The sequence below is a fragment of the Heteronotia binoei genome, chromosome 12 (genome assembly GCF_032191835.1).
Source record: "Heteronotia binoei isolate CCM8104 ecotype False Entrance Well chromosome 12, APGP_CSIRO_Hbin_v1, whole genome shotgun sequence".
In the NCBI taxonomy this organism is placed as follows: Eukaryota; Metazoa; Chordata; class Lepidosauria; order Squamata; family Gekkonidae; genus Heteronotia; species Heteronotia binoei.
Window position 1 is genome coordinate 43,588,354 of NC_083234.1, and position 14,639 is coordinate 43,602,992.

The following is a 14,639-nucleotide window of genomic DNA, read 5'->3' on the forward strand; positions in this document are numbered from 1 at the left end:
ATTCCAATCTCCAGCTTAGAAGGCTAGCCGGAAGAGGGCGGTTTTGCAAGCCCTAGCAAGTTGGGTACTCATTTTACCTACCTTGTAAGGCTGAGTCAACCTTGAGCCGGCTACCTGAACCCAGTTTCCACCAGAATCGAACTCATGAGCAGAGCTTGGATTGCAGTACTGTAGCTTACCACTCTGCGCCATGGGGCTCTTCTTAAAATTCATTAAAAATGGCAGGGGCTAATATAGCTTAACCCTGTTGCCTGTGTGTGTGTGTGTGCAGGTGCATCTAAAGAGGGGCTCTGAAGCTTGGTCAGGCATTGCTTTAAATAAATAAATGGTTTGTTAGTTATATCCAGGCTAGGCCATTGTTTCAACCCCAGGATCCTTGGTACAGAACAAAGGGTTCCAAGTCACCAGCCATCATTTCCTGTCTCATGAGCCCAATGAGGAAACTTGACCAGTGGTTTGCTCTGACTCATACCCGCCTTCCTCAATCTAAACCTCTTTGCAAGAAAGCCACAGCAAATTCTTTTGTTTGGGAAACCCCCATGGCCAGCTGGGCAATGTAAGCTGAGCTCTGAACTGAGCCATGCCAGTTTAGAAGATGGTATGTGCACAAGATCACACCCCATTGCTCTGGAATGATGCATTCTGAAATAACTACCACTGCTTGGTTTTAGTAATCAGTATTAGTTCTTCACACAGGAAATTTTTTAAAAAATGACAGCTGCTCAATAAATGGTGGGATGGGGTTGGTTATAGTGTGGGAAGCTCCGTCAGCCACCTCTGGTATTGCTTCTTTGCAGCTCCAGTTAATGTTTAGCTGCTCTGCCTGTGCTGTTAGTATGGATTCTGTGATTTCTCCCTGCGCTAGCAACACCTAGCTCATTAGGAGAGCTGTCACTAGCTTAATATTCAACCACAGGGTGAGCTCATTATGGGAATGCTATGGCAGCAACCACAGGGGCAGTAGTGGCACCAGTGTTACTCTGGGTAATATATAAACAGGGCCCAAAGAGATAACTAATTGTATTGAATAAGCTTGAACCTGCTGGGTGCCTGCAAGGAATTGTGGGAGGGAGGAATGATACAGAAATCCTATCTGACCTTGCCTCCCCTCAAATCTTTCACTCCGAGATTCTGTAAACTCTCATGGGTTTGAGCAGGCTAAAACAGTCCCCCTCCCACACACACTTTTTTTCTTACAGTGATTTTCAGTGGCTCTCATCATTGTGTCTCATCATATTCAGTCCTCACTAGGCCTTATTTCACACCCCCCCCCCATGAAAATCTTTCTGTATATCAGGCAAGTTGCCCAAGTACGCAGGTACCTCAGCCTTACCTGTGAGCAGGTTTAACTAATACATACATTGAAAAACAAAGTTTTAAATCACAGTATTTTTCACATGTTAATTTAGAAATATTTTACAGTCCTTTTTACAATATACAATGTTCTTTCTTAGTTTGTTGGACTTCCTGAAGTCCAGTGCAGGTGTGACTACAATTTCCACCCTGGTGTGGCTGCAACTGGACTGCTGCTTCCGTCCGCTTTCGGAGTGAATCCTTCCTCAGGCAGCTCACCAAGGGATACAATATTTCAATTGGCATTGCTCTGTATCTCCAATGGATCTAGCATGGCTCCACACTTTTATTTGTCCTTGGCTTCTCCAGCCCTTTCAAGAGAAGCCAAGGACAAATAGAAGTGGGAATCCATGCTAGATCCACTGGAGATACAGAGCAGTGCCAATTGAAATACTTTATCCCTCCCTCTCCGCAAGTGGACTCAGGGCGGCTAACAATCAGTTCAAAACTTCAAACAATAAATACAATTAAAATATTTTAAAACATTTTATGATGCTGTTAAGCAACAACCTAGGTGGGATCACCTGTTCATTGAAGTAAGTTAACAAAAAATATAGTGAGAGTTATATTTCTCCAAAATAAGGCAACAAAAGCTGTTTTGTCAGGAGGTTTGAACAAAATTGGCATCTTATTAGAAGGATCCAGTGGTGACAGTCACCCCGTTTCAGCCTAAGCTACCTCACAGGATTAGTGTGAGAACCCTACTTAGGACTACCTAGAAATCCATGGAGGAACGATGAAGTATAAGCGTGATGGGTGGGCCAAAATCCAAACATCGTCTGTCTCAGTTTTAGCTTACTTCCCCCTAGGTACCAGTACTTTTAAGACCTCAGTCGATTTGTTGATTGCTTCTTGATTAATTAGCTTTTTAACTCTTTTCAGAACTTGGCTATAGGAGCAGGAGCTGTGGGATCTTTGCATCTGACCTACATTTCAAAGGTAAGAACAAGATGGAGATAGGATTGCAAAGTAGGACACTTCTTCACCTCTGAATATAGATGTGTCCTGGCTACTAAATAGTGCTTTTGGAGCTACAGGAAGCACCCAACCTGGATGAGGGTGTCATTGTAAAACTTTTGGGCAAGCATTGTTCCATAAAGGGGTTTGCACACCTGAGTGGGGTTCAGCAATAACTCTGCAGGAGGAGTGAGTGATGTCCTCTGTGTGTGTGGGCACCACTGCTGCTGTGGCAAACCTGGGTTGCAAGCAGTGTTCCCTCTAAGCTGAGTTAGCATGAGCTAGCTCACAGATTTTTAGTCTCCAGCTCACAGATTTTTGTCTTAGCTCAAGAAGGATGACCCCAGAGCACACTCATTTATGCAGCAGCTCACAATTCTAATGCCAGTAGCTCACAAAGTAGAATTTTTGCTCAGAAGACTCTGCAATTTAGAGGGAACATTGGTTGCAAGTTGCTCAACATGACAGGTTGATTCATGCTGCCCCTTTTGCACACATATGGAGAGGGACTCTTATTTCTAGATGGAAAGAGGGAGCTCTTCTGCCTTCCTCTCCTCTTTATGCAAGCTGCACACTTCAGTGGCAATGATGAGATTCTGTCCCCAATCACTGTAATTCCCATATTACCCACTTATTAAAGTTTATGTTTTTAGACCTCATGGTCATGGTGACGCAGTCTTTTGAAGTTTTGGCAATCTGAATGGGCATAAAGGAAGTTTATAGAGGCCAAAAGGTGGTGCTTGCTGACCTTCATCTGTTACCCACTTATTAGTTCTGCACACCGTGTTCTTCTGTAATGGTGAGGGTCAAAGGATTAGTCTGGTACCTTGGACACACCCCTTCTTTTTGTTTCCTTTCAGGTTCCTGAATGAGAGTTTGATATTTTTGATCCACAGGCAGGGAATAGAGTAGTCCTTGCTGAGGCAGAGACTAGGTTTGAATTTGAACCTGGATCTCCTAAAGCAACTCTATTTATTAATTAAAGTACAGGAGCAGGGAGATTTCTGTGGTAACCGCTAGCTTGTGGAACTTTGCCCCAGGAAGTTCTCCTTGCCTCCATGTTTTTCGCATTGTAAATGTTGGTAAAAATATCCTTCAAAAAACGTCTCCATGCTTTGTGGAACTTTGCCCCTGTAAGTTCTCCATGCCTCCATGCTTTTCACATTCTAAATGTTGGTAAAAATATCCTTCAAAAAACCTGTTCCAGAAGGCCTCTTGTTCTGGTCTGTAACGTCTTGATTTTTAGACTGCTTAGTTTTGGGGGCATGATAGTAGCTTTTTATGCTTTGGCTTAATTGCTCAGGAAGTGAGTGACTTGTGCATCATATAGCTTTGCACATGGGTAACTTGTGTGTCATGCAACTTTGCAAAAGCCATTTAAAGAAAATTCATTCCCTTTAAATGGCTTTGTAAGTCATGCAGCGTCACAGATCAGACAGACCATGACCTGATCCATTAAACATGGAGTTTCATGGTCCATAGGTCCATAAACCCCATGCGCCTTGAACCTTCATGGACTGCCATTTTTTTGGACTGTGCCTCTACTTGAGACCTTCTGCATTCAAAGCAGATACTGTACCACTGAACCATAGTTCCTCCTAACTGTTTTCTAAATCTATCTATCTAGTACTGCTTATGTGGCTATTGCCTTAAGCAGAAGTTAGAATCAAAAATTATTTGAAGACCTTACTCAGTATTATTTCTCTTGTACTTCATTATTGAGCCTATGAATTTTACCATTGAGAGGGTGACATGATCATTTGTATCTGACAGCAGCCATGACACTTGGGCTTGCACACTCAGCAATTCCATATTTTTAAGTAAGGAGAAGAAAGGTCCCCTGTGCAAGAACCAGTTGTTTCTGACTCTGGGGTGATGTTGCTTTCACAACGTTTTCACGGCAGACTTTTTACGGGGTGGGTTGCCATTGCCTTCCCCAGTCATCTACACTTTCCCCCCAACAAGCTGGGTACTCATTTTACCGACCTCGGAAGGATGGAAGGCTGAGTCAACCTCGATCTGGCTACCTGAATCTAGCTTCCACCGGAATCAAACTCAGGTCGTGAGCAGAGAGTTCAGACCACAGTACTGCAGTACTGCTGCTTTACCACTCTGTGCCACGGGGCCCTGATTTTTAAGTAAAGTGGTGACCAAATTAGCCCTCGTTAAATATAGGGCACTCAATAATTATATGTTCAATTGTTTCAGTTTTATCATATGAGCATCTGCATGTTCTATTAGAGCAGGGGTGACCAACGATAGCTCTCCAGATGTTTTTTTTGCCTACAACTCCCATCAGTCCCAGCCATTGGCCATGCTGGCTGGGGTTGATGGGAGTTGTAGGCAAAAAAACATCTGGAGAACTACCATTGGCCACCCCTGTATTAGAGTATGATACTCTACTATGCCTGCCTCCAAAACCACTGAGGGAAGAGCGTTCATTCTTGCCAAAGTAAAACCTTTCTTAGATTTGGGAGTGTCAATTGATAAAAAATATTTTGGCAGTTGCATTGGAAGGGCTGTTTTCTAAATCTGTATCTTGGAAGCAAAGTAGTGGTATGCAACTTTACACATGCAGAATTTAATTATTATTTTTTTGCAGAAGAACTTGGATTCTTTTTCTCTAATCTCCCCCCACACCTGCTGCTGGTAACATGCTTCTCTCTCTGTAACATTATGGGCCAGTGAAGATAATACCACTCTTGGGATGTTAATTGGAAATATAATGCCACACCAGCTCCACTGTTTGGTGTAGTGTGTAATAAGAATGAAGAGGATCAGGAAAGATCTGTTTGTTGTTGTTCAGTCACACAGTCGAGTCTGACTCTTTGCGACCCTATGGACCAAGTTATGCCAGGCCTTCCTGTCTTCCACCATCCTCCGAAGTCTGTCCAAATTCATGTTAGTTTTATCAGTAACACTGTCCAGCCATCTCAGCTTTTGTCGTCCCCTTCTTCTTTTGCCTTCTGTCTTTCCCAGCATCAAGATCTTCTCCAGTGAGTGGTTCCTTCTCATTTAGTGGCCAAAGTATTTGAGCTTCAGCTGCAGCACCTGACCTTCCAGGGAACAGTCTGGGTTGATTTCCCTTAGGACTGACTGATATGATCTTCTTGCAGTCCAGGGGACTCTCAAGATTCTTCTCCAGCACCACAGCTCAAAAGCGTCTATTCTTCTGCGCTCAGCCTTCCTTATGGTCCAACTCTCATAATCATATATTACCACTAGGAATACCATGGCTTTGACTATACGGACTTTTGTTGGCAGCGTGATGTCTCTACTTTTTATTATACTGCCTAGGTTTGCCATAGCTGTCCTTCCAAGGAGCAAATGTCTTCTAATTTCATGGCTACAGTCACTATCTGCAGTGATCTTGGATCCCAGGAATGTGAAGTCTGTCACTACTTCCATGTCTTTCCATTCTATTTGCCAAGGAGTGATGGGGTCAGATGCCATGATCTTAGTTTTTTTGATGTTGAGTTTCAAGCCTACTTTTGCGCTCTCCTCTCTCACCCTCAACAAGAGGTTCTATCTAGCATTGCATTAATTTAGCCCAATTTGTCATTAGGCTCAGCTCTTTCTTCCCATTCTTGATTTGTCACCTGGAGAAAAAAAACCTCCTCCTTGTTCCTTAATATTTAATCAGATGACATTGACCTCTATGCCATTAAATGCTTCGGCTGCCCATTCCCACACATTAAGCTTTTTCTAGAAGGACAGGGCATTTTGCTTCAAGTCTGTTGGTGGGCCTAGCATGCACACACTTGCACAATGTTACAAGCAGAGTCAGTGCCAGCAGCTCATTAGAACAGAAGAGGAAGGAGGCAGGTGATTGGGGGAGAAAAGGAAAAACTTGATATTTCTCCTGGTGGAGAGCAGGAGGCTTTACCAGTCACCAGGCTTGTCCTTTTGTCGAGTTGCCCTGTGGATCAAGCTGGCCTTTATCTTCTCATCATTTTATAATCTGCATCTTAAATGGGGCAGATGTTGGGCTGTCTGGCAACTGTGTGGGTGTAATGGCAGTGTAGTATTCTCCACTGTGTAAGTAGACTGATCAGAAGTTCTTGTTAAATGAACCTTAGTGACTGGTACTCTTAGAGGAGGTGTGGTTGAGTTCTTGTTTGGGTTTTTTTTGGGGGGGGGGAGGGCAGCACTCCTTCTGCCTTTTAGAGTCACCAATGTCCCTTTTTCTTCTGGCAAGGCACTTGTGCCTTTTAATTGCATGAGAGTCAAAGCTTAGCAGGGGTGCCTCATCCTATCCCTTGACCTTTGTATGCTAGAAAGAGTGTTACCTGTTGAATGCTTCCCCGGGATGTCTTGGTTAATACTGCAGGACTCTGGGAGACTCCAAAATGGGCAACTTAATCGTCTTGTCTCTGAGCACAAAAAGAGTTCTCAGGTTACATGCTGTCTGCCATCTTACTGCCATCCACTCTTCCATTTCAGGTCAGTGTGGCTACTCCAAAACAAAAACCGAAAACTCCTTTCTGTTTTGGTAAGTATAAGGGGTGGGGTGGGAAAGATAGTTCATAGCTGAGAAAACAGTAGGGGTACCTTCCTTGCCCCCAGTTCATCTGACCAGCAACTTTTCCCCACTAAAATATCCATCTTGAGACCCCATCATGAATCTTAAGCTGATTTTGAAAAATAATGTCATTTATTGGCTTGGGGCTGTGACCTGGATTGGCTGATCTCATCAGATCTGGGAAGCTAAGCAGAGTCAGCCCTGATTACTGTTTGGATGGGAGACCACAAAAGAATACCAGGGTAGCTATGCGTACTCACAAGACCACCTCTCCTGGTATACCCCCCAAAGAGCATTATGCTCTGGGAGCAAAACCTCCTGGTGATCCCTGAAAGATATAGGGCTGTCCTTGACCATAGCTAGAGCCTTTTTGGCTCTGGTGCTGGCCTAGTGGAATTCTTTGTCTAGTGACATCCGTGCCTTGCAGGACATGGTGCAGTTCCGCAGAGCCCGTAAGACAAAAATGTTCCACCAGGCCTATGGTTGAGGACAACAACAGTTTGCCATTAAACCTGACCTCCTTTATTCCTCCCCCCCCCACACACACATACACACTTTGGGGGAAAAGGTATAAATTGGTATCCAATGCCAGCTGAACTAGTTGTTGACTTTTATTGTTTTACCTGTTTTAAACTGAATTTAGCTATCATAGATTGATTACCGTAACTCATGTTGTGAACTACCCTGAGCCCTTCAGGCGAGGTTGGCCTAAAAATTAATTAAATAATAATAAATAATACCAACTCTGTTTAGCTTCTGAGTACTGCTGCCTTCCCTACCAATTAAAAACACATCCTCTGTGAATTTATAGAACAAAGTAGGAGTCCAGTAGCATCTTTAAGACCAATGAAGTTTTATTCAGAATGTAAGCATGCATGCGAAAGCTTACATTCTGAATAAAACTTTGTTGGTCTTAAAGGTGCTACTGGGCTCCTACTTTGTTCTGTTGCTTCAGACCAACACGGCTGCCCCCCTGGATCTATCTGTGAATTTATCTAATTATTTCTGAAGAGACTTAGGTTAGTGACTATCAACTGTATCTTGTGACAGTGAGTTCCAAAGTTAATTTATATATTGTTTGCAGTTTTTATTTATTTGCAGTTTTACCCTGCCTGTAAGATTAGAGCAGGTGCTGAATACACTTTTGTACGTCTTAAAAGTCCCTGCATAATTTGGAAGGGTGGTCTGTTGATTACTCCGTTCCTTTCTAAATTTCATGATTACAGATTGGATCTTGAGGTAACTACTTTCATACTCCTGACATATATCCGGTAGTTACTATGGTGGTGTTACTATGACCGCTTTTCTAAGTGAGGGCAATTAATTATGTTGCAACTTAGCATGTGTAATGGGAGGTGAATCACAACCCAAGTAGCTCAGTGCTGTGTGTTACTTAGGACTCCTTTCCAAACCCAGACGTTCCTTTTCCAGTGCTTTTTACAGACACAGACTCTGTTGCAGACCATGTTTGAATTTTACAGCAGATGCAAGGCTGTCATTGAAAACAGTCCTGCATCTCCCCCATAATATCCAATAATATTAAGTTTATTCTATGAGCTGTTCCAAACCAACCAACCACAGCCCATAAAGTGATATTGGAAAGTTTGGTGTGCAATGATGGCTGAAGTTTCATTGACATTTGTTCAGTAGCAGGCTGATTTTGAAAGCCAAGTTTCTTATACCAGTAATGTTCATAAAAAGATGCATCCAGGCAGTTCAGAGGGGTTTAGCTGAGCACTGCAGTGTGAATTGGTATCCAGATTTGCATTGTATCTAGGCTGGCTGGTCAGTGGTCACATAGAAACTTGCTTCCACACATACATCTCCCTAGCTAACTTAGGGAAATTGCATTTTTTTTAAAGTTCCAATTTAAAGCCAGGCCAACATATGCAGTAGAACAAAGGTTGTTGTGTCTTGAGGCACTGGAATAGAGGAACAGATGTTACTCTTTCAGATGTGCACATGCTATTAAAAAATTCTCTGCACTAACCCCCCCCCCCCAAAAAACAACAACAACAACAACAGCAGCTTCTCTGCAAGTAGAAACCAGCTCATTAGGAATGCAGCTTCGGTGGTAAATATCTTTGGGACAGTCTTCACCAACCTGTGAAAGGTCTGACAGAGAGAGAGGGTTGGCCAGATGACCCTCCTTGGGCAAGGAATTATAGTAGTGGGGTGCCAGCAGCAATTCAGCAGCCCTAGACACCTCTGATGGCAGAGGCATTTGCAATGAGGACTGCTCAGAAGGACTCTGAACACAGCATCTGGGGGATATGCTGGTGGAAAAGAGACTGAACATACTCACTGCCTTCAGCTCTTCTGAACTGTGATGTTGATCTTTGTGCCCACAGTTATCAATGCTTTGTCGCAGCGCTATTTCTTACAAGCCAGTGACCAGAAGGATCTGCAGGACTGGGTGGATGCACTAAATCGGGCCTGCAAGATAACGGTATGTTTCCCCGTGTGAGCATCTTCTATTCTCCAAGGGAAGGGCCAGAGCTTCATTTGATTTTTTTTTAGTTTCCTTTCAAATGGGAAAGGAATAGGAGCTTCAGGTTTCTCTGATAGAGAGAGGTCTACAACCACCAAGATTCTTAGGTGAAGCCATGGCCATTAACATGGTGTAAAATCCAACACAGATATGTATTGTCCTTGATCAAAGTTTTTTGTATTTTTCATGGAGAAAGAGATGTTTACTATTGCACAGTAAAATGTCATTTCCTTGGAACAGATGTGTTGCCTTTAGGCTACATTTGCAGGCTAGACTGATCTCTTCAGACCTTGGAGTCTACGCAGGGTCAGCCCTGGTTAGTATTTGGATGGGGGACCACCAAGGAAGTCCAGGGTTGCTACACAGAGGCAGGCAATGGCAAGCCCCATCTGTTAGTCACTTGCCTTGAAAACCCTATGGGGTTGCCATAAGTTGGTTGTAACTTGAAAGCACTTTCCACCACCACATTCCAAGTTGGTGCATCTGTTTTGGGAAAATGTTACTTTCTGTATATGTTAAGGACTTTAGTGAGTTGGTGAAGAAGTGTGATTTTTATACAAATATATGAGTAATGTTTGTATGGAAGTATTGCAATGATTGATGTTATGCTGATTGTGCCTCTTATAAATTAGGCCTGTGCAGCTTCTGACCCAGCAAGCCAGACACAGCCCACATGCTGAGGAATGTGTGGTGGAACAAGCCCTCTGTTCTTGAAGTCTCACGTAGGCAGCCAAAACCAAATCAAGGCTAATCATTACTGATCTCCATATTTTTCTTATCACATAATCCTAGCAGTATACTTAGTAATTACAATGATGATGTTCGCATTTGTCTTTCAAAGTGTTTCAATTCCATTATTTCAGCAATCCTTGCAATAACCTTGTAAAGTAATCCTGCATGATCTCCTTATACCAGGTGGGAAGGGCTTGAGGCTGAGTGATAGTAGCTTGCCTGTGGCCACCTAGTGAGCGCTTGGCTGAGGAAGGAAGGAGTGTTGCTCAGGGTTTGGGTTTTTTGGCTGCCTCTTGGAAGGAGCTGCTGCATAGATTGGAAACATGCCCTGTCTCTCTTCATGCTTGAGAAGAACAGCAGAACAGGCAGTTGAGGTCACTCCATGGTAAAGAATATTTCTCCATGGCTGTGGCCCTTGGCTTGTTCCTCATAGAGGTACCCTTTCTGATGCTTGATGTGTTTCACATCTCCATTTTTTTAGCCTACTGTCCATGCTCTTGTCTTTGTACCTTACTCTTCCTTCAAGGAGCCCACATGTATGCTCCTCCATTTTATCCTCTCAGCCTCTCAGTGATGTAGGTTAGAATAATAGGTGAAGCACAGATAGAACTACAGTTTGTGTTTGTAAATAAGCGGATTATTTTGCCTGTAACCCTGGCTCCTTCTTCCTGTCATGTGGCCCTGATTTTACATGACTTCCTGTCACGTTCTTGCCTCTTAATGGGTCCTGGCTCTGGAAGGGTTGAAAACAGGCTCTATATCATATAAAATACTGCTTTCCAATAGATTGTGGATGAATGTGTGGAATATGAATAAACTTGCTCCTCTAACATCATGGGGGGTGGGGTGGAATACCTAGTCACAGTCTACATATACTCTAACTTTGGGGTGACTGCCCAGGTCTTGCTCTGTGCATGTATTAAACTCCCACAAAGAGTTAACAGATTTTTCTTTCTCATATTTGGAGAAACGCTTGCAAGATTTGAACCATCTCAGGCCAATCCTTGGTTTAAAGGCCAGCTCAGATGGATGGGTTTCCTTCCTCTTCAGTGGCTGTCAGGCTGTTGCCACATCAAATGGAACCTGTGGGGAAGGGCACCCTGCTATGTGTTCCGGCTGCTCTGCGGTGTTCAGAAAGGGTTGCGCCACTACAAACACAGACCTTTAAGAGATCAAAGCACACCTTCCTCCTGCTTCAGCAGCTGCGTTTCAGGGCTTGGCTTTCACTGGTTCCATTACCAAGCTTTAGCTGTAATTCTCCAAGGCAGTGATTTTTTTCCACCTGTGCTCTGAGGAAAACCTGAGGTTTTTTGGAATCTGTTTTCAAGTGGGAAAACTAGTAATGGCTTCTTGAAAGATCTCTTATCAGACTTTGTCAAGTTTCCTCTGTGCATCCAGAGGCTGAATGTTAGGTATGTTTAGGAATTTTTTTTTTTAGGGGGGATGACTTCTCAGTTTGTGTTGAACAGTGAAGAGGCTCCACAGACCCACCCGTGATACAGTGCAAGAATGGAAGACTGCAGCTGGAGTGTTTCACAAAATTGTTTGCAAGCTTCAGAGGTTCTCTTGCAGATACACAGAAGGTTTCTCTATAGACAAGTCAATACACAAAGGTGTCTTTGAGGGCAGGGAGTTGTAAAGATTAGTACTTAAAGCCCATAGTCACCAAAGCAACATGCTGCTGCCTGTCAAGTTCCTGTGAAGCACAGATAGAACTACAGTTTGTGTTCGTAAATAAGCGGATTATTTTGCCTGTCGTCTCTCTCCCCGCCTCCATACAAATCCTGGGCCAAGAAAATATAGAAAAGATGCAAAAGACATTTTGTACCTTATTCTTCCTTCAAGGAGCCCACATGTATGCTCCTCCATTTTATCCTCTCAACCTCTCTGTGAAGTAGGTTAGAATAATAGGTGAAGACTGGCCCAAGGTCACTGACTGAGCTTTGCTGAACCCAGGTCTCCTCAGTCTGAAAGCCCAGCCACACATTATGTTGTCCTTGTGTCTTCCATGGGTCCCAGATGTGCTGTAGGAGTTCCATGCTCTGGCTGCTGTGTGCCTGGCAGTTCAATTCCAGTTTGGGGTGGGACTACAGCACATGAGGAGAGGGGACTTAAGCATTCTTTCCCATACTGTTTTCCTAACCTGTCAGGGCCCTAGAGAATTGGTGTTCTGTTGAGAAACTTTTTGTGTATCCCATTAGTACATGTAAATTTCCTTGGATGTGAAAGGCAAGGTGTTGTGTCCCACCCTCTGAACTGCCTACTCCCTGCACTGGGTAGCTGATGAAATACAGGCTTTCTTCTCTCCCTCCCAATAATGCTTTCCCTTTAAACAACACATGGCAACCTGTGCGCACTCACTGGGGCTCTGAAATTCTCTTGAGAGACATCTGGGCTTTTCACAGGGAGTGTTCCCACCACCAGAGCATTCAAGTCTCAGCATCCTTGCTTGCCAACACCTAGTAGCAGTTGGGCACCAAGTTGGTTGCCCTGACAACAAGTGCCCACATCAGCATCCCCCTCCCCCATTGGCTTGAGAAAATGATCATTTCTGATGCTGAGTTAATAAGAAGTGCACTTTCCTGCATTCAGGGTCTCTCAGAGAGGTGTCTTGACAGCAACTTAAAGGCTACCTGTCATTTTTCTCCCTCCCTCAACACCCCAAAGAACAGTGTAGTTTCTGAAACTGGAAATCATGTCCTATTGTTGTTTCCTGGTTTCCTGGCCTTGCGAACGATGGCTTGCTTGACATTTTGGCCATGGGCTCTTGTCTTCAGAGAACTTTAATTTGAAAGGTGACCCTTTAGAATTGATGTGAGGCTGATTCACACATTATTATTTTAGTTATTTTATTTTAAACGTTTTAATTATGCCTTTCCAGCCTAGCAGTCCCCAAGGTGGCACACACAAAAAACATTAAAACAATTTTAAAAACATTTACAATTATAAAGTAGCTCGATAAAAACATATAAATGAACAATATCAGAACCAGAGAGGAGGCCAGTAGCGGTATGCCGAATGAAACAAAAAAGTCTTAACCTGCTGGCAGAAGACACTGATAAAAGGAGACAGCCAAATCTCCCTGGGGAGGAAGTTCCAGAGTTTTGGTGCCATGACTGAGAAAGCCCTTCCTTGAGTTGCCACTTGTCTAGCCTCACATGGTGGAGACAACCAGAGCAGGGCCCCCAAAGACATGTTTCTTTCAAAGTTTCACCTAAGATGTTTTATGGATGCTCAAACATTGTGGAATATGAATGGGGTGGGACAAACTTGATGTTTGCAAACCCATGTGTTGTGTATGTCTGCTCAGTAAGGAGCTAGGAATTGGCCACAGCTAGTCCATAATGTAAGAAAATATCCTAAAATGCTGACAAAATAAGGATTATTATTCCTTATGTCTTCTCAAACAGCCTTAACCTGCCATGTTCTTATTAAAAGCAGTGAGAAAACCATTGGTACATCTCTTACCACAATCACTTGATGAAGCTTATTCATGGGGTGATGTTTTTCAAGCAGTAATTGCAGCCATCATGTACCATTTTGGTTGCTTGAAACTGTTAGAGCTGATCACCCATCCTGGATAAAGGCTTACATAAATGTCTATAAAGGGACACATGTCCAGTGATCAGTTGGTGCAGAAACCAGAAAAGCCATTGAATTATTATTTAGTACTACTGTGCTTAAGCACCTTAGAGTTGTCTGCTCATTCATTTTCAAACAAGATAGATTGTCATGATTCCCTTTTTACAGATAAGATACTGAGGTTGCAGAATGAGTCTATCACTCAGCCCTCACTTCCAGTTTTTGCCTGGGTAATCTCAAGCTCCCCAATGAGTTAATTTTTAGCAAGCTTTGTGGGCTTGTAGGTCATCATTCTCCCAGGCTACAGCTGTGTGCATAGACAGACAGCAATTCTTCATTCATTTGCTGAGTTCAGCATTTTGCTGCCTTCAGCACCCCCTGTGTAGTTTGAGATCAGACTGTGAATGCTGCATCATAGCAGCCAGCAAGAATTTAAGCCAATTGGGTGTTAGCCTATTAAAACCTTACTAATGCCTTGGCGAGTTTTACCAGCCCAGCCTACAGCCTACCTTTACCTTTCAGATGGAGGGAAGTAAATCCAACCTGAATTTGCTACAAGATTGTAAAGATGAGTTTTTATTGCTTAGCAGAGGAAATGCAAGAGGGACCCATAGTCTGGAACCATCTAATTCAACCTGAGTGGTGTACAAGGATGGCTTTAACCCACCCAGAGAGATGCATTCATGGATACCAAGAGCTGCCAGACATCTCTGGGGGATTAGCACTCAAAGGGCCACACAGGTGGTGGTGATGATGTTAGGGCAACTTGTGGGAGGATGCCTGAGCATCTTTGTGCCCTTATGCTGGCCAGGTACTTAGAAGGCAACACCCTGTATAATAAATGTCATTAGAGAATGCCAGCATTGCTGCAAAGGGTGGACAAATGACTTCATATTGCAGCCTGTCCAGAGAAGCTTGTCACTGCAATATGTTGCACTGGAAAATCAAGAGTTCTAGCCTCCAAGGAGGAAAGAGGTTATTCTACCTGGTAGTGATTCTCAA

General features: G+C 43.5%; 1 protein-coding gene across 3 annotated transcripts in view; it reads left to right on the top strand.

The window, feature by feature from the left end:
* Nucleotides 1-14,639, top strand: part of PLEKHA2 (pleckstrin homology domain containing A2) — an 80,402-nt gene that overhangs the window by 32,024 nt on the left and 33,739 nt on the right. For all 3 annotated transcript variants that reach the window (XM_060251336.1, XM_060251335.1, XM_060251338.1), the window contains exons 3-5: nt 2,236-2,292; nt 6,754-6,802; nt 9,184-9,281. In XM_060251336.1, coding sequence (XP_060107319.1) covers nt 2,236-2,292; nt 6,754-6,802; nt 9,184-9,281 — 204 coding nt within the window. The remainder of the gene's footprint in view (nt 1-2,235; nt 2,293-6,753; nt 6,803-9,183; nt 9,282-14,639) is intronic.